The sequence below is a fragment of the Lathamus discolor genome, chromosome 20 (assembly GCF_037157495.1).
Source record: "Lathamus discolor isolate bLatDis1 chromosome 20, bLatDis1.hap1, whole genome shotgun sequence".
NCBI lineage: Eukaryota > Metazoa > Chordata > Aves > Psittaciformes > Psittacidae > Lathamus > Lathamus discolor.
Window position 1 is genome coordinate 909,740 of NC_088903.1, and position 18,377 is coordinate 928,116.

Genomic DNA, 18,377 nt, shown 5'->3' on the forward strand with positions numbered 1-18,377 from the left:
GGAGTTAATGTGACATCAGGTACGCTTAGGGAAAATAGCTTGTATTTAAATGTTAGTTATTTTGAATGCCCTTTCTTAATTGATACAGAAACTGCTGCAGACAGGAGATGCATTTGTATTCCCACTTGGAAATGATGAATGTGATTTAAATGTATTGAGGGTGGAGAAGGCTTTTGAATCACAAGCTCCCAGGCAGCTTGATTTCCTTTGCTGGGCTCTGCCACGTGGGATGTGCTGGCATGGGAAGACCCTGGAGAAGCAACATCACTGATGGTGGGAGGGTATGAGGCAGCGGGGCCATGTGTGCCCATGTGCCCATCACAGCTCCTGTCCCCGCACCAGCCTGGCTCTCACCATCAGCAGGACTGATGGGCTTCCCACCAGAGGATGGCACATTGCACAAGCAATAGCACATGGACGTGGCTGAGAGAACCATCTGGAGTGGTCTGACTGATGTAAATTGAATGTTCCAGCAGTGCATTTGGCAAAGGCCGTTTTCTGTTTGCATTATACCACCAATACTATAGATAGAAAATTACATCACCAAAACACCCAAAATTAATCAAAAACTCCATTTGGAAAGCATCAAGCCAATAGTTGTGCTTGATAAGCTACAGCTTTACTGTACTTCTGCGTGTACACACATGCTATGGCGTGTTAGTGAGTGAAAATGTCCAATAACGTCCTTCTGAAAGCCAGAAGTCTAACAGGTACCAAATGGCCTCAGGGCCTAACGCAGAGGCAAGAGTGATTACATCTAAAAGCAATGGGATCTAATAAGCTCCTGCTTAACATGGTGGAGACCTGGGCTAAAGTCTTGGTTTCTTTTCAGAGCTGCAGATGGTTTTGAAGCTGTGTGATCAGAACACACCAAACAGGGGATATCCTAAAGAATGGTCTTGCTCTGAGTGGATGTGAATGTACACATCTTGGTTGCCACCCCGGAACAGCCTATCCTATCCTAAAAAAGGCTTAGTGAAACCCTGAAAAGGGACATACCCACTTACCTATCTATCCCCAACCTTCCTGAGCCTGCAGACCTTCCACTTGACCAAAGCCACTTGACCATAGCCAAGCAAACCTCCCCCAGCACCTATGCTGACATTTGCTTTTTGGAGTTAAAAATCCACGATGGCAACACTCAGGGTGTTCTAACACCAATAACAACTTGGTTGCCGTCTGGCTCCTGTTCCACCATGGTACATCCCAGCCACCGTCCTGCCCTTTGGGGTACAGCAACTCTGAACAGCTTCAAATCCCGCTGGCTGAAAACAGCAAGGGCAGAAACTGCCTTCACCATCCTATTAAAAACCTGCCACTGGGATGAGAACTTGTCATGCTCGGAGATGTTGGGATTGCCCAATTACTCCCCTGGATAAAACAACTGCTGTGACAAGAACTAACAGGGCTGGTCTCCCATTTAGTTCCTCTGCACTGGGATTCCTGAACGCTGGGAACAAAGCACTGGGCTGTGATGCATCCCCCTTGATAGAGAGCCAGGAATTGCTTTGCTATTTCAGTGACAAGAGGGTATTAAAGGTAAATCCAAGTTTAGGATTTCCAGTTGCAACAAAGAGCTGGTGATCAGAACAGCCCAGATCAATGCAATTTCACAGTAATATCTGGACACGCAGTATTTTGGGGGAACACCCCCCCTCTTATCTATTCAATGAAGGGAAAATATTTCCAAGTAGCGGTGGTTTGGTTTCTTCACATCCTCTTCTTCTCCCTCTCCTTTTAAAAATAGCACAGAACCTCAACTGGGATAAGAAGCAAATCCCCTCCAGTTGAAGCACTGCTGCTGTTCTCATGCAACCTTCGCAAAAAGGGGGGAAACCAGACAAAACTGAACAAAAAGAAGAAAGCAAAGATGTGGTGTTCCATGGTTTTACAAAGTGTGTCTGGAAAACAATTCGATTCTGTTCCTACAATAAAGTTTAATGTTTTGGACGCAATCACTGTAAATTACGAAGCCTTGGCAAGCTGCTCCCTTGGAACATATGGAAATCTTGTCTGTCAAACTTTGCTTTCTTCCCTTCCTGCCTGTTAATCCATTTTTATAACTGCCTCACCAGCCAATATGATTTCATTATGGACTGTGATCCAGTCATGCATTTGGGAGAAATCCCACCCTGGCTGGAACAGGTTGTGCGTGCTTGTGGTGCTGAGTGAAAACCCACCTTGTACCCTCCAAGATCCTCCTGGTACCTCCTCTGAGCTGTTGATCTGCACTGATGGGGCCCCCTCTCAGTCTGCTCTTCTCTAACCAGGCCCAGCTCCCACAGTCTCTGCTCCAGACCCCTGAGCATCCTTGTGGCCTCCTCTGGACCCTCTCCAGCAGCTCCTTGTCTTTCTTGTGCTGAGAAGCCCAGCACTGGACACAGGACTCCAGATGTGGCCTCACCAGGGTCAAGTAGACGGGGAGGAATCACCTCCCTCGACCTGCTGCCATGCTCCTGATGCACCCCAGGGTACTCTTGTCCCTCCTGGCCGCATGGGCACACTGCCCATTCATAGTCAACTCATCACCCACCAACACTCCCAGGCCCTTCTCAGCTGAACTGCTCTCTAGTAGGTTACCTGCAACCTGTGCTGGTACTTGAGGTCCTTCCTCCCCAGGGACAGGACCCTACACTTGCCCTTGTTGAACCTCATTAGGTTTCTCTCCACCCAGTTCTCCAGCTTCAGGTGTATCAGTCACTGCCCATCTTCACAAGGACATGGGTGAAGCGCCTGAAATACAAGGTCCTACCCCAAAGACACCCCCCAGGAACATGAGCCCCCCGCATGCTCCTACCTCGCAGGTCCTGCTGCGTGCGGGCACCAGCCATGCTCTGCCGCGGCATCCGCAGGGAGGTCCGCAGGGGAGTGTGTCTCTGCTCATCCAAGTAAGCAAGATCTTCTAAGTGAGCTGAGCTGGTGGCTGCCATGAGAGAGCAAAGAACCACATCACCCCTGGCTTCTGGATCTCATGCTCTGCTATTGCAGTTTTCATTTCTTAAGTACACACAGTTGTAACCACAGTGAGTCAATACAGCAGAAATGAACCAAGCCTAATTCCCCCTAGCAAGGAACAAAAAGGTGTTTTGGTAACTCCTGCTGATGCCCCACTGGTATTTGCTCTGGTCTGGTCTCCTCTTGATGTGAACGAATTAAAGAAACCCATGGAAAATGGAGACACAGAATCTTTTATATCTGCTATAAGGATGTTGGAGAGGGACTCTTCATCAGGGACTGCAGGGTCAGGACAAGGGCTGATGGGTTCAAACAAACAGGGGATATTCAGGTTGGATATAGGGAAGAAGCTCTTCCCTGTGAGGGTGCTGAGGCACTGGCACAGGGTGCCCAGAGAAGCTGTGGCTGCCCCATCCCTGGCAGTGCTCAAGGCCAGGTTGGACACAGGGGCTTGGAGCAAGCTGCTCCAGTGGAAGGGGTCCCTGCCCGTGGCACGGCTTGGAGCTGGATGAGCTTTAAGCTCCCTTCCCACCCAAACAATGCCATGACTCCATGATCTAAGTTTTCCCAATCACAAACTCAATGGCATGGACTCAAAAGCTTGACAGTTCACATTCCTACTACATGCTGCGGGGCAGAGCTCCAAGCAGTGATCCCCATGGAAAATACAGGAAATGAGCCTGAGTCTGAAGGTACTTCTCTCCAAATCCCATTGGCCTCAAGCACCCTTTTCAGCCAAATAATGTACAGAATGTTGGAAATTCAGGAATGAAAGCTCCACTGCTTGAAATGATCTTCCCAATTATCAACAGCAAATGTCAAAATAGTCTTTGCACATCACCAGCTCTGGTCTCACTCTGATAACCAGTTCCAAAACTCACATTAACCATTCACCAATGGAAATCACGCTGCTCAGTGCTCTGCATCCAATCCTGCTTCTTCAGCTTTAGTTTTTGGTCAATCACCATAACAAGATGATTATTTTAAATGGAACTGATTTATTAAGTAACTTCTTCAAAGACTTCCTGTCAAGCTGGCATTGATTCTTCACTGTGAAACGGGTAAGCTGTTTGATACAGCTCTCTAGGGTAGCTCATGGCACTGGACTCTGAATCCTTCCTCCCTGCCACCCAACATGAGATGGAACAACCAACAAAACTGAAAGGCAGAACATGCCAAAACTGAGACTCATTTTGCTCATACAGCACTCGATGACTATGCAAAACCCTCTTCTAGATCGTGATGCAGGCATAGACTAAGCAAGACTCGGACTGTAACAAGGGGTGGTGGGAAAGGACTTAAATTAGGCAGCAATTTTTATGCTGTTCTTCAAATTGCTTGAAATCTCTAAGTGTTAAGAGACACTGAGGAGGCAAAAGGTAAACAACAGGAGTGGGAATAAAAGAGGACATAAGCCCATCAATGTCTGGTTTTAGACGTCCTTCACGCTCTTCTCTTGTAAAATTGATGAGATGCTCCCTGTGAAGGAGCAGATCAGAGCTGAAATGCTGCCATTAGAAATCTGTGGCTTTACCACGGACAGAAGTTATGCTCTGTACTGCTGAAGCCACTGCAGCCTGCTCCCAGCACCTCACAGAATCATGGAATCCCAGGTTCAGAGGGATGTCAGGGATCATCCAATCCAACCCTCCTAGGCAAAGCATGATCTAGACTAGATGTCCCAGCACTCAGTCCAGCCCAATCTTAAAGTCGTCCCATGTCAGGAAATCCACCACTTCCCTGGGGACATTATAACGGTGTCTGTTTCTTCTCCTTGGGAATAATTCTCTTGCGTCCAGCTGGAATCTCCCCAGGAATAACTTGTGCCCATCACTCCTTGTCTTTCCTGTGTGCCTCCTTGTACAAAGGGAATCTCTATCTTTGTACCACCCTTTAAATACTGGATCATGGTGACAAGGTCTCCCCCGAGCCTTCTCTTCTCCAGGCTGAACAGCCCCAGCTCTCCCAGCCTTCCCTCACACAGCTTCCCAGTCCCTGGATCATCTTTGCGGCCCTTCTCTGAACCCTCTCCAGTCCTTAACAGCTAATCCCTTTTTCACAGCACTGCAGAACCATGGAAGGGTTGGAAGGGACCTCAAAGCTCATCCGGTTCCATCCCTAACCTGCCATGGGTAGGGACACCTTCCATTAGACCTGTTTGTCTGGGAAAAAAGGTAAGAGAAACCAAAACTCCCCATGTTGGACTTAGTGCTAAATATACAGTTTATGAGTGTGCGTGTGGGGGTATATCTATAGATACAGATCTATATATACCTATCAGCTGCTAAAGGACATTTCCTCCCCCTAAATTCCATATTCAGTCTTCCTCCTGTCCCATTTTAATTCTATCAGCAGATACAGAGCCATCAAGGATGACCAACAACATTGATCTTGCTGGTAATTTAATTTCTTTAGATAAGATGATTCAAAGGAGCAACAACCTGATAAAAGCTTGTTTTTCCTAACGCCGGTTAAAACCAGGAAGTGACTCCTCACCAGTTGTTCATCAACCAGAAACTGAAATAACTTCATCTGGGGGTGATTGGTCCTTGAGAATCAATTTTGCAATATGATTATTAGAAATCCCTTTCTGACTTGCATTCTGCAGCAAAACACCCTCATACAGCCCAACCCTGGGCACTCAGAAAACACTGCACTAGGAACACGCTGCACACCCAAGAAGGGAGACCTTAAAGAACTATGTGCAGTTCTGGTGTCCCCAATATAAGAAAGACACGGAGCTGTTGGAGCAAGTCCAGAGGAGGGACATGAGGATGAAGAGGGACTGGAGCACCTCCCATACTGAAGACAGGCTGAGAAAGTTGGGGCTGTTCAGCCTGGAAAAGAGAAGCTGTGTGGAGACCTCAGAGCAGCTTCCAGTGTCTGAACGCAGCTACAAGGATGCTGGAGAGGGACTCTTCATCAGGGGCTGTAGTGATAGGACAAGGGGTGATGGGTTCAGACTGAAACAGGGGAAGTTCAGGTTGGATCTAAGGCAGAAGCTCTTCCTTGTGAGGGTGCTGAGGCGCTGGCACAGGCTGCCCAGAGAAGCTGTGGCTGCCCCATCCCTGGCAGTGCTCAAGGCCAGGTTGGACACAGGGGCTTGGAGCAAGCTGCTCCAGTGGAAGGGGTCCCTGCCCGTGGCAGGGGCTGGAGGAGCTTTGAGGCCCCTTCCAACACAAACCAGGCTGGGATTCTAAGACCGCAGCAGTTTTGCAGGGGTGGACTTCGTGTGCTGCCAGAAGAACACAATGCTGACCAGTGCCCTGATTTACTGTCGGTCCTAGGAGAAAGCAGGAGTTATTCCTCAGCAGCCGAAATCCAGGCTCTTTTCCCACCTTCATCATAATAATCCTCTTCAGCCACAACAAAGACGTGACGAACTGCAGTCAGCAGGAGCTGCCAGATCCATTGCACATTTTGCCAGGGGTTATTTTTGCAATTGGCAGTGCACCCATCCTGCCATTCCTCAGGCTAATGACCTGAGATTTATCTTCGTGACTTAGAGCTGAGGAGTAATTAAAGAGATCGAAGGCCAGAGGAGCTCACAAGTAATTTGTCCTGAGAATATGCTTCAGTTCTTCAAAAATTATGCAAGATCCATTTATCTTAGCAAGTATCATATTAAACTGTTGAAAGCTTCCTCTCAATTCTGAACCTCATCCTACAGAATAGGACGCAGCAACTGCAGATAAAGCACAATGGAAAAAGAGCACCTCCTCGAAAATAATCTCTGCATACCACAGATGCAATTCTCCAAAGGAAATGGCAAACAAATAGCGGAAGATAATTCAATTTCCATGTACTATCTGAGCAACAAGCGCAAATCAACCTGACCTGAAACTGATACTTGGCAGCTCAGGGAGGGACTTTGCAGAGTGGGTCTTCTGAGGGAAATGGGGGGTCACTGCTCACATTTGAGTCAATCAGCTTGTCATTGCCGATGCACGGATCAGATTGGCATATGATCATAGAATAGAATCCCAGACTGGTTTGGCTTGGAAGGGACCTTAAAGCTCACCCAGTTCCAACCCCCTGCCATGGGCAGGGACACCTACCATTAGACCAGGTTGCTCCAAGCCCCTCCAACCTGGCCCTTGTCAAAAGCCTCTCTCCAATTGATTGTGTTATTACAAGGTATCGTACACGTACCCCAAATTCAGATTCCTTAGAGCTGTATTATTAAATATGCTTCAGATTTAATGACTCTGTATTTGGCTGGGTATCTGGTCTATCTTGACCAGGTATCTGGATATCTTGATATCTGTAACTTGATATGGTTTGATCAAACACAAATAGGGCAATGCCAAGGTTTTGGGGGTTTTACCCAAAGCATCTTCATTTCATCTCTCTCCTTGCAATAATTCCTCTGAAGAGCTGCATCTAATTCAGAGTTGAACAATACCCCATAATGAATTAAAGAAAGGAAAAAGGTGCAGGTATCTGTTTCATTACCAGGCAGCTCCTATTGCAGGGCTCTGCAGACAGGCACATGCTCCATGCCTGATCAGCCAGAGCCTTCCTTCCCCCTGCTGCAGTGCCTTGTGTTAAATCACATTTCTCTCTGTGCTATTTTTGCATCAATTCTCTTTCCCTTGGGCAGAGTTCAAGGGATTCTTGAAACGCTTCTGCTCTGCTTCCTCCCATGTGGTCCTCAACAGGTCTTGTTCCGGTTTCCCACCTTGCAGGCTGGTCACTCCAGTTGGGATCACTGTTACTGCCTGATAAATGTGACCATTCCCAGACTCCTCCATGGAAAAAGAGGAACAAATGGGAAAAGGGAAACCATGGGAAAAGAGGAACAAATTCTCACAGTAAGTAACCCATTGTTATGCTCAGTTTCTTCCAATCTCTTTCATCACCTGCTCAAACAGTGCCATTGACCTGAGGTTTTTCTGACCTTAACACAAAGAGGCGTTGACTTTTCTGACAGTCGCACTTTCAAAGCACATTTCAGAACCTTTCTTGTACTGCTGGCCTGTGCTGTTGCCCTGTGTGGTGCAGGCAGAGGTGGGCAGGTCTGCCAGACACTCAGCTCTCTGCCAGAAACACCTTTGGAGGTCGAGCTGCCAGATATCGGGATACAGGATGCTCCTAGAAACAACCACTGCTCACCGTGCTCTCAAAACCACATGGTTTATAGACATGTGGACCTGCTTAAGTGAGTCCAGAGGAGGCCATGGAGATGCTGCAAGGGCTGGAGCAGCTCTGCTCTGGAGCCAGGCTGAGAGAGCTGGGCTGGGGCAGCCTGGACAAGAGAAGGCTCCTGAAGGGGAGACCTGAGAGCAGCTCCAGTGCCTAAAGGGGCTGCAGGAAACCTGGAGAGGGGCTTGGGACAAGGGCCTGTAGGGACAGGCCAAGGGCAATGGCTTGAACCTGCCCAAGGGGAGACTGAGCTGAGCTCTTAGGCAGAAGCTCTTCCCTGTGAGGGTGCTGAGGCGCTGGCACAGGGTGCCCAGAGAAGCTGTGGCTGCCCCATCCCTGGCAGTGCTCAAGGCCAGGTTGGACACAGGGGCTTGGAGCAAGCTGCTCCAGTGGAAGGGGTCCCTGCCCGTGGCAGGGGTTGGAGCTGGAGGAGCTTTAAGCTCCCTTCAACGCAAACCATTCTATGATCCTATGAAATAGCACAACCCAGAAAATGTAATAAAATCTTGAGATTATAAAAAAGCTTTGGAATTCCATAGGAACATAACTAAAAAAATGCTGAGAGAATATTCAGCTCCACCAATCTGTGAGGAAAAGAAGTGCAAGAGAAATGCCAACTCAGTAAGATCTGTCTCAAAAGATTCCCTACAGTGATCATAAATCCCTTTTCCGTATCAAAAGACAACATGGAGCCAGGCTGGGCTATAAGGATGCTCTGCAAATGGGGCATGAAACCAGTTTCAAGAGCTGACTTGCAGTTTTAGCTGAAAAGTGCCCAAGCTGCCGCACTGATTCAAGAGGACCTGGCTCTGAGCTATGGTGGCACTAATTGAAATAGAACAGAGAGCTTTTCATGTGGGATATGAGGAGAAAAGAACCAGCAGCTCCAGTCCCTGCATTTCTTTAAGTTCTTGCCCCTCAAACACAATATTAGTGCACAGAGACCGTGCTCATATTCTGCTTAATTTCCTTCCCATATATTAGTAGTGCTTCACCTCGCAGCCAAGCTGTGAGCAATTTGCTGTCCATAAGTTACGTGTGACCCAGAGACCTTTAAGCTCTCCTGATACTCCAGTAGTGATAATTTGCTCTGACCCTTCTGCAGTACAGGTCCCTTTTCTCTTCCATGTGTGTCTTTTGCAACGCTCACTGCCCGGGCATACAGCAGTGCCCTTCAAGCTGCTTCTGACTTAATAGCGTAAAATTGCTTAATAACTTCTATATTGCACACAGGAACTGGGTATTGCTCAGCAAACGTGCTCCCACTGAGCCAGTGGGAGAGACGTGCTCTCTCTGCTTTCACAACCAGGCTTTCAAACATCACAGACACAGTGACCCCTGAACGTCAATGATTTACCCAGATGTGCTCTGCCAAACCTAGCATCCCACTTTGGCATTTTACAGTGCAAAGAAGCCTGTACAGTTGGTGGTTCATTTTGTCAAAAGAAAGTATTTACCCCAAAAAAGTGCTTTTAAGCACTTTGAGTGCTTTTTTTCTTTTATTTAGGATGCTCAGCGACTGGAGCAGCTCCTGTATGGGGACAGGCTGAGAACACTGGGGCTGTTCAGCCTGGAGAAGAGAAACTGTGTGGAGACCTCAGAGCAGCTTCCAGTGTCTGAAGGGGGCTACAGGGATGCTGGGGAGAGACTCTTTTCTGCCATAGTCTCAGCTACACTTTGCCTTAACCCTAACAACCCTGTGGCTCAAAGTTAACATATGCATTTTCTGTGGGATCAGTCCCCTCATCTGGTTTATCAAACCACTACTCCATGTGTAGCGCTGGTGCAAGGATGGGGAGTTGGCAGAGAGCATGGGATTAACTCTTTGGGCAATGGCACATTTTGCAGATAGGCTTAAGTCAAACATGAAACTACACCCAGATTCCCTCTCCTATCATTCAAGCACATAGAGAATGAGGTTAACCAGTCTGGGAGAAAAAAGCGTACCAATCTAAACCTAAAAACATAACTTTATTGTGTCATAAACTTACAGGAGATATCATGGGATCACTCGATAACAAAGGTTAAGCCAAATCTTGTATTCTTGCCCATAGTTACTACCACAATGATTTATCCTGGGCCATGAACTGTGTTTGCTGACATCCTACTAAAAAGCAGCAAAAACTCCACAAAGCCCTGAGAAGGAAAAGGTGGTTTCTCTTGAAACAGTAATTGTCTCTAAATGCATCCAGCAAGCCAACAATTCCAAAGTCAGTTAAACCAATTCAGGTGTATCTGAATTTATAGTACCTGCCCTGTTTTATTTGGTTTACCCCTGATCTAGTTGAAGATGTCCCTGCTCATTGCAGCGGGGTTGAACTGGATGAGCTTTGCTCCAAACTGTTCTATGATCCTGTGATTCTATCCTGAAGGTTTTATGTGGTGTCACTTGTAAGAGATGGACCTAAAGTAATAAGGTTGTGCAAGCGTTTCCCACTTTATTCCTATCCCTCTTTCCCTTCTGAAATCACAGGTTTGTGGATGCAATTAAGTAGCACGTGGTGTTGTACCTCCATGCTTAGGATACCCATAATTTAACATCTATAAAATCTTATTCCTACACTGCTGTTAGGCCTGTGACTATCCAAAGTGGGATTAAAAAGGAAACCTAATCCAGTTATGCAATGCAGCCTGGGTTGCCAAGAGATGCTGTTTTAACAGAGACTATCCCAGGCTCTGTGCAGTCTGGACCTTCTGGAGCAACATCCCTGCTGCCAGCCACAGGAGAATCCTTCAGGGACTCTATAAGAAGACAAAGCCTGTACTTACGTATGTCCAGACATAGAGACCACCCCAAGAGAATGTTTAACCCCACAGAAGTCACCCAGCAAGGAAAAAATATGGGGCAGGAAAGGAAAGGAGCATAATTACAGGCAAGCACCTTTTCAGTAAAGCTTGAATGTTTTTAATCCTATCTCTTGCTTCTGTCCTGCTGCTACCAACTTCACAGGTAGTTAAAAGAGATCAGTGAGATACGTCAGAGCATCATTATTTGCACTGTAATGACAAATATTCTCCAATCATCTTACAGTTGTACAGATTTTTAACAAAGCGACAACCAACTGCTGAAAGAACCATTCAACACCATCAGAACCAGTTTTCCCCACGGGAATTTTCCATTTAGAAGCAGCAAGTCAAATGAAAAGACAATTCTTGTCACGCTTCGCAAGGATGACTACAGAAAGGAGATTTCTCTTTGGATAACGAGAACATGACAAAGGCCTTTACTCAAAGGGAAAAAGGTTTATTTCTTACCTGCTACTGAATTTGGCCGTGGCATCAGGTAAAGAGGAATTGACTGCACTGACTGGGACAAGACTGTCTCCAGGTTCCTCTCCGGGATTTTGTTGAGGCTGTAGGTGGAGGCCGTCATGTTCTCGTCCACGCGGTATAAGCACGAATCCATGCTGGATTTCTGGGACTGCCAAGGTTTCAGGTTTCCTCCAGATCCAAGTTCTTTACTGCTTTCCCCTCCATATTTAGTGCGTTCCACATTTTCGGAGTAGCTTGTCAAAGTAGCTTGAAGGAAGAAACGAGAAATACAATGAGTAACACAGAACAGTTTGCACACACACTGCTCGATGCCGAGTAAGAGCCAAACCCCATGTTCATCAGGTTTTCCAGATTCACATAAATCAGAGATTATGGAACTGGATTTATTGGTATTGGTTCTGTTTATTGCTTCTCAAAGAACCTTTAGACTCTAATGTTTTGGCTCCCACTGTTAGAAGCCATTTGTAATTACAAAAGAGTATTAAAAATCAAGTGCGGCTGCGTATTCGAAGACACGATGCCAGAAAAGCAGGAATTGTTAAGGAAAAACCATTATCATGCTCCTCATGTTTTTTAATTTGCATCAGTTACCACCTTTACAAAGATGTTTGCAGCAGTTTATAACCTTTCAGTGTCTGACACCAAACACAGAGAGCTCCCACCTGACCTGCACGAACAACCAGCTCTTGTGGATCAGTTTGGTTCAGAAACTGAGCCCAACGTCTCATTTGATTCACATCAGGTTTTTATGAAGCTTTACCTGGAATCCACACATCTTCCCTTCTATTACTTCATTTTACAGATCAGGACTGTTGCTGTATTGACTTTCACATTGGGAAGTGACAGTACAATAGTGACCCACACAACTAACATCTCTCTGCTGGTATCTTTTCGGTTATCCACTGGTGGTACAGTTATCCACCAGCTGTAACTCCCTTTGGGTTGTTGACCTTCCTTTCTCTTTCAAGTCTCCCACATATTCGTTCAAGACCATAATCCAACCATTCAGTCACTGTGAGAAGATCCCAAGCCCACTCCAGCTCACGTAAGCATGTCAAACTTGCCTCCTCCCCACCTGGGAGATCACAAACCAGAGCTCACTCTATCCTCGCATCGCCCCACTGCTATTCAAACCCCTGAAATTCAACTTAACCCCCTGAAATCCATAATTTTCACTGAGTTGCAGTAAGTACCTTCCCCAGCCCAAATTCTCTGCTCATTTCTATGCCACTTGTCCCTGGACCCACCACTCCTCATCTGCAACACAAACCATGTGGTGAGGTCTCTTCAGGGCCTTCACCAAAGTCCATTCCTAAATCAAGGGTGATGCTCCCTCATTAACCAACAGCACCACGTTGATTTTTATATTGATGAACACAAAGAGGAAGTTACTCTGAAGGCTCACATGCTTGTAGGCTCAAGCTTTTCCTATGCCAAGCCTTACAAGTAAGCAGCCTAGAAAAGCCAGGAGCACCTGGTAGTTGATGATGCAGTTGAAGTGCAAATGGGTAAAGCAGAGAAGTATGCAATCCAGCTCTTTACATGTTGAGTAGAGGAATCATTTCACTGCCCAACATTAAGCATCAGATGTAAATCCTCAGGAATACCCATACAGAGCTGACAAACGTGAAGATGATGACAGCTACTGCTGGACTCCCAGTGCGAAACCATGACCTTCAATGACCAAGGACTGATCTGGCTTAATTATACATGATGAATGCCATTATAAGAAGAACCAGAATTAAATGCTTACACCTAACCTCACAAAATCACTATTAAAACCCAAAATTAACACCTTTAATTCCCACTGTGCCTCTTCTTTATCCATTCCAACAAATGCCATGCACCTCCAACCTTTACCCATTTGTAGTTCTGTTTCTCAATAATGGGTTTCTTTTCTCTGCAGTGAGATCAATGTCTTCATCTCTCATCAAGCATCCCCAAATTTAGTTGCCTGTAACGTATTTGGAAACTTAAACCCAACACATGCAACTGCTAAGGACTGGTATTTGTTTGTTGGCATTGAAACATAAGCTTGCTGTCAGGTAAATGCATTTACGCTTTAGCATAGGCAAAGCAGACCAAAACAAGGAACAGATGTTCACAGATCCCTCCTGCTCCCTCAAATGGTTTAATATTGAGAAAGAGCTTTGGAATGGTTTTGTAGAAAAGCTCCATTTCAATGAGTCGGCAGAGCCAGGCTCACTACACATCTATTTACAGACAAAATCAATCCATTGATCCATTAAAATCCATTCATTTCAAACCCCTCTCTCAGGATCTAATTAATCTCTGTAGATACACATCAGCAGCTGAACTCATACATCAAACTGAGGAAAACCAAAATAACTTCGTGTCAACATGAGTTTCCTCTAAATGAAGCAACAGAAAAGGAAAAAAGGAGCTACCAAGTGCTGCTGGCCCCTTCTCTAATCCTCACTTGGTGTTCACTTTAAACATAATTTTCACTGTTTTATACTAAAGCTGGTTTATGTGCAAGCTCTTCATTGAATCAGGTATTTAGGATTGTTCCCTGTGGATTAATTTACCTTTTGAACAGCCCTGGATGATACAAGTAGTGCTACATGGGCTGGAAGCCATTGCTCCACGGGCTTAATCTCATCTGAGCTATTTTAAACCAAACCAAATTTGACTTCATTGAAAAGGCAAAAGCGTGAAGGTTCGCTACGAGCCAGTAACGCGAAACAACAACGCTGAGCACATCTCCTGGGAGAAGCAAAGCTTCCCAAGAGCACAACCCGAAGAGCTGCTCACAAACCACAGCTTCACAGTCCTGAGGTGGAGAAAGCAGCACCTCCTTTCAGGAAATGCACATTACCTGCATCTCCCAAGCCTGGCGCAGTGACACATGGGGGGAGGAAGCTGGGAATGCAAAGTGGGTACATACAAGGCAAGGGTAAAGATTCGGTCAGGCCTGGAGTGGTTGGGCAGTTGGACTGGATTGTTGTAGGTCCCTTACCACTGAAAATACTCTGTTCTAGTCCATATTCTGTATTTCATATTCTCTATTCCAGTCTCTAGTCTGTTCTACTCTACACCATTACCTTCCACTCTACTGCTTGGGTAGACAGAACTTCATGTGAGTCCCCAGTGGAATGAAGCCCATGAACACCCAAAACCAGAGGCAAACCTGCAAAAATACTATTATTTCTGCAACTCTGCCATGTTCGTATCCTAAAGGTTCCAGCTGTGCACAGGGTATTCCAGGACATACAGTCTGGGTGTGTGAGAACACCTCCTCACCATGCATTGGCCCTGCAGGGGATTAACGAAGCTTTCAGCCATAATCTCTGCAGTGGGATTCATGGGGAATGGAGACCAACCCTGAGCATGGATCCTGCTGCGGTCACACCAGGATCCTGTTGCCTCATTAATGCACCTAAACCGTATCTACATGTTAATAATATTCTGGGCCTTAATCCAGATGCAGAGAAGCCAATTGAAATGAGCAACAGCAGCTACCAACTAACATGACAACATTGCTGGCTGTATGCCTACTGTCAGGCACATCTTTGCATACAGGAGAGCATCAGAATATCAGATTCTATTGAAGATTGACCTCCAAGTGAAGATTCTTTCTGCTATTACAACTTCGGGGTTATACTGAACATCTAAACCACAAAACAAGTATTTTGTGCTCCTACTTTGAGATCTCTTTGCTCTGTAATTCATAACTGCGACTCTGGCTAACCCAGCTGATGGCCTGTGGAAAGGAGGTCCTGATGGTGAGAAATCCCAACAGACCCCATTCATACATTACGTTGTTAAAATGGTGTCAAAAGAAGAGCTGCAGGAGCACACATGGACTCGGCTTAAGTGGTATCTGAGGTTTTCATCACTGTAACATCTCAGCTTACAGGGCACATTCAGAGGGTTGCAGGGTAAGTGGGGCACAGCCTCAGGAGAAGGAGAGACCCTGCCCCTGGGCTCACAGCATCCCTGCCACCGCTAACTTGAAAACAGCAAGGCAAAAATTCCTGCTCTTTGATGGATCTGAGGCCGTCAGTTTATCCTTCCCAAATTCAGAGCGTGCTGTCTATTAAAGAGGTTAAATCACAGAAGGATTTAGGTTGGAAAGGGCCTTAAAGCTCCTCCAGCTGCAACCCCTGCCACGGGCAGGGACCCCTTCCACTGGAGCAGCTTGCTCCAAGCCCCTGTGTCCAGCCTGGCCTTGAGCACTGCCAGGGATGGGGCAGCGACAGCTTCTCTGAGCACCCTGTGCCAGCGCCTCAGCCCCCTCACAGGGCGAGCTTCCTATCGGTACCAGTGCAGCAGCTCACCCAAGACAGCCCCTGCATTTCCCTGCAGTCAGTACTACACCTCCCGGAGATTCATGTACTTACAGGACAGCAAACACTATTTCTCATTTAGCTGCATACTGGCTATGCCCTGGGGCATGAGGCTTTCAGCTGTACTTGTCTTGAATCAAACACATAAAGGGAATTTTACCATCCCATCCAATTCTCCTTGAGGCAGAGATCATGCCTTGAAAACGTCACCCTTCATGTTCGCCTTTCATATGGAATTGCAGGAGAAAGCAGTTTTCTGTAGTTACCGCTTCATGTTCACCAACAGCTGTACCATTAATTCTATGTAAAGATTTATAATGTCCTAAGCAGGAAATGGGAGATTTATTGCTTTAAAGAAGTAACTGCAGCAAAGGAGCGAGCTTCACATGATGCAGTGCCAAGATATACTAAACCCACTCCTGCATGCTCTGCCAGTTCACCTCATTTCCCTCCAGTAACACACTCCACCATGACCTGCCTTATCGCATTGGCGATGTCCTAGCTGACATGGACGAGTTGGCAAGGAGTGAGATACATTCTTTACCCTCCTCTACATAAGCTTTCCCAAACTCATCCACAGAAGGATACACCTAAATATAGCCGTGTCGCCCCAGAGCGCTCCAGGGAGCTTGGCTGCCAACGAGAGCAACTTGGCAGGCACAAAGCATAAGCCCAGAGCTTTCCCAAGGGAAGGGAGCAGCTTCAGGCTGTCACGTGCAAGGCAAGTCCTGACAGCCCCCAAGCACTCAGTGCGTTTAGAAGAGCATCATTCTCTGCTGGACACCATCGGTGAGTTTAAAGGGGAAATGAAACTCCAAACCCTTAGGTCTTGCCCTGCTCGAGGTCAAAACCCACTCTGCTTTTCATAGGTTTAACTTCTTCAAGCACTGATCTCAAATGGGAAAGGGGAAAATAAAGACCACTGCTTAATTAATGTAACAAAAGGATTCAACAGGTAAACCCATTTCTGCCTCGAGGCATTCTAAGTCATGGTATGCACACAGAAAGACTCAAAACTGAATGAAAAATACCTTGATGGCTGCATCATGCTTAGCCTGTATTTGCTCTGTTCTAAACCTGAATTCCCCACTGCAGCGCTGACAAGCAAGATGAAGAATGGTCTGAATGCCTCAAAGGGCTTGTACCTGTGAGCTCCTCAGACTAGGAACGTACCACCTGGGTCAAAGAAGCATTTCAGCAGAGCGAGGCACTCCCATCCTCAGAGAAAACTCACTGCAAACACTGCTGTGAGACAGAAGAGATCAGCAAAGCTGAAGTCTGTAAACTTCACTTTATCGCTTCCAGAAACAAGGGCAATGAACGTGTTTCAAGCTGTCAGAGGGGAGACTGAGGTGAGACCTGAGGCAGAAGTTCTGCCCTGGGAGGCAGGGCTCAAGGCCACCAGGTAGGACACAGGCTTGGAGGAATGTGCTCTAGTGGAAAGTGTCCCCTGGAACTGGATGAGCTTTAAGGTCCCTTCCAACCCAAACCAGGCTGGGATTCTATGATATGATTCTGTGATTGTCCCCATCCCGCTCAGGGGAGCAAGGGGCTCAGTGCTCAATTGCTGGTTGAGGTTAAACCCCAACAGTCAGCTATAGGAACCACTCACTGCATGTTAACAGTGGGCCTGTTAACATTTCAGAAGACATGCACACACGCATCCCTTTAACCCTACATCAACTTCCATCACTTTCTCGATTCAGTGCCCTCTCTGTCTGCCTTTTACCATTTTGGACCCCCCTTTATTTTTGCCTGCCTCACTGACATTCCTTCTTTAGCATCAGCAAGGACAATTCCCAATTTTTCTTCAGTTTTTCAAGTCCACAGTCTTGAAACCGGTTTTAAAATGTTAAGGTTTAAACAAGAAAGCAGAAAGGAGGCCTGTGTGGGGGTGTGCACAAGGGGAGGGAAGTTATCTGTATGCTTGGCATTAACTTTTCGGGCAAGCTTGGATCATTGTGAAGCTTTTCATAACCATGAAGGTTCAAATCTTGCTGCTCTTAAAATAAAAGCTGAGAGTCCCATCTAACCTCACACCACCAACAGCTAAAACGCAAAAGAGAAGCTACTTATCACAGCATCCAAAATAACCCTGCGGGAGTTGACAGCACTGATTTTTCCTCTAGTTATCTTCTGATCTGTCTTTCCAGTTTATTCTTTCTTTTTATCACTCAATTTTACTTCCATCCACTGGGCTGGAGCATAAACTGAAGCAGATCTCACTGTTTGCGTATTACACCTGTTCTGTGTCACTTCCTTCAGCTTTAAACACTCTTTTTTCTCCTTTTTCTTCTGTAGCTGCCCCATGATCCAGTACTTAAGGCCCGGATTTTGGTGTCAAACCTAACTCTTGCCACTGGTTTAACTGGGGGGAGGCAGAACTGTTGTTTCATGACTTCATGGTTGCTCCCACTGGCATCAACCACAAGTCACATCACATGTGCATGCACATGTTTAATTTCTGCTTAATGCATCCTTTTAATGAAATGGAGAAAGAATTGACTTGAGATTCAGAGAGGGTGCTGTTTTCTACTTCGTATGGTTAGGATTCTGTGACCCCACTGATTTTGCTCAAGAGCTGATGTGATGCCTGATAAAATAACCTCCATTTTCACCTCCTGAACCATCAGCCCCGTCACCTGCAATATGTACATGCATTACTGAACAAAAGCTCATTATTCATCACTGTGA

The 18,377-nt window shown here is 46.4% G+C and overlaps 1 protein-coding gene across 9 annotated transcripts in view; it reads right to left on the bottom strand.

The window, feature by feature from the left end:
• Positions 1-18,377, bottom strand: part of TANC2 (tetratricopeptide repeat, ankyrin repeat and coiled-coil containing 2) — a 218,465-nt gene that overhangs the window by 69,060 nt on the left and 131,028 nt on the right. For all 9 annotated transcript variants that reach the window (XM_065698868.1, XM_065698863.1, XM_065698867.1 and 6 more), the window contains 2 exons: positions 11,356-11,619; positions 2,798-2,923 (listed from right to left, as the gene is read on the bottom strand). In XM_065698868.1, the coding sequence (XP_065554940.1) occupies positions 2,798-2,923; positions 11,356-11,619 (390 nt within the window). The remainder of the gene's footprint in view (positions 1-2,797; positions 2,924-11,355; positions 11,620-18,377) is intronic.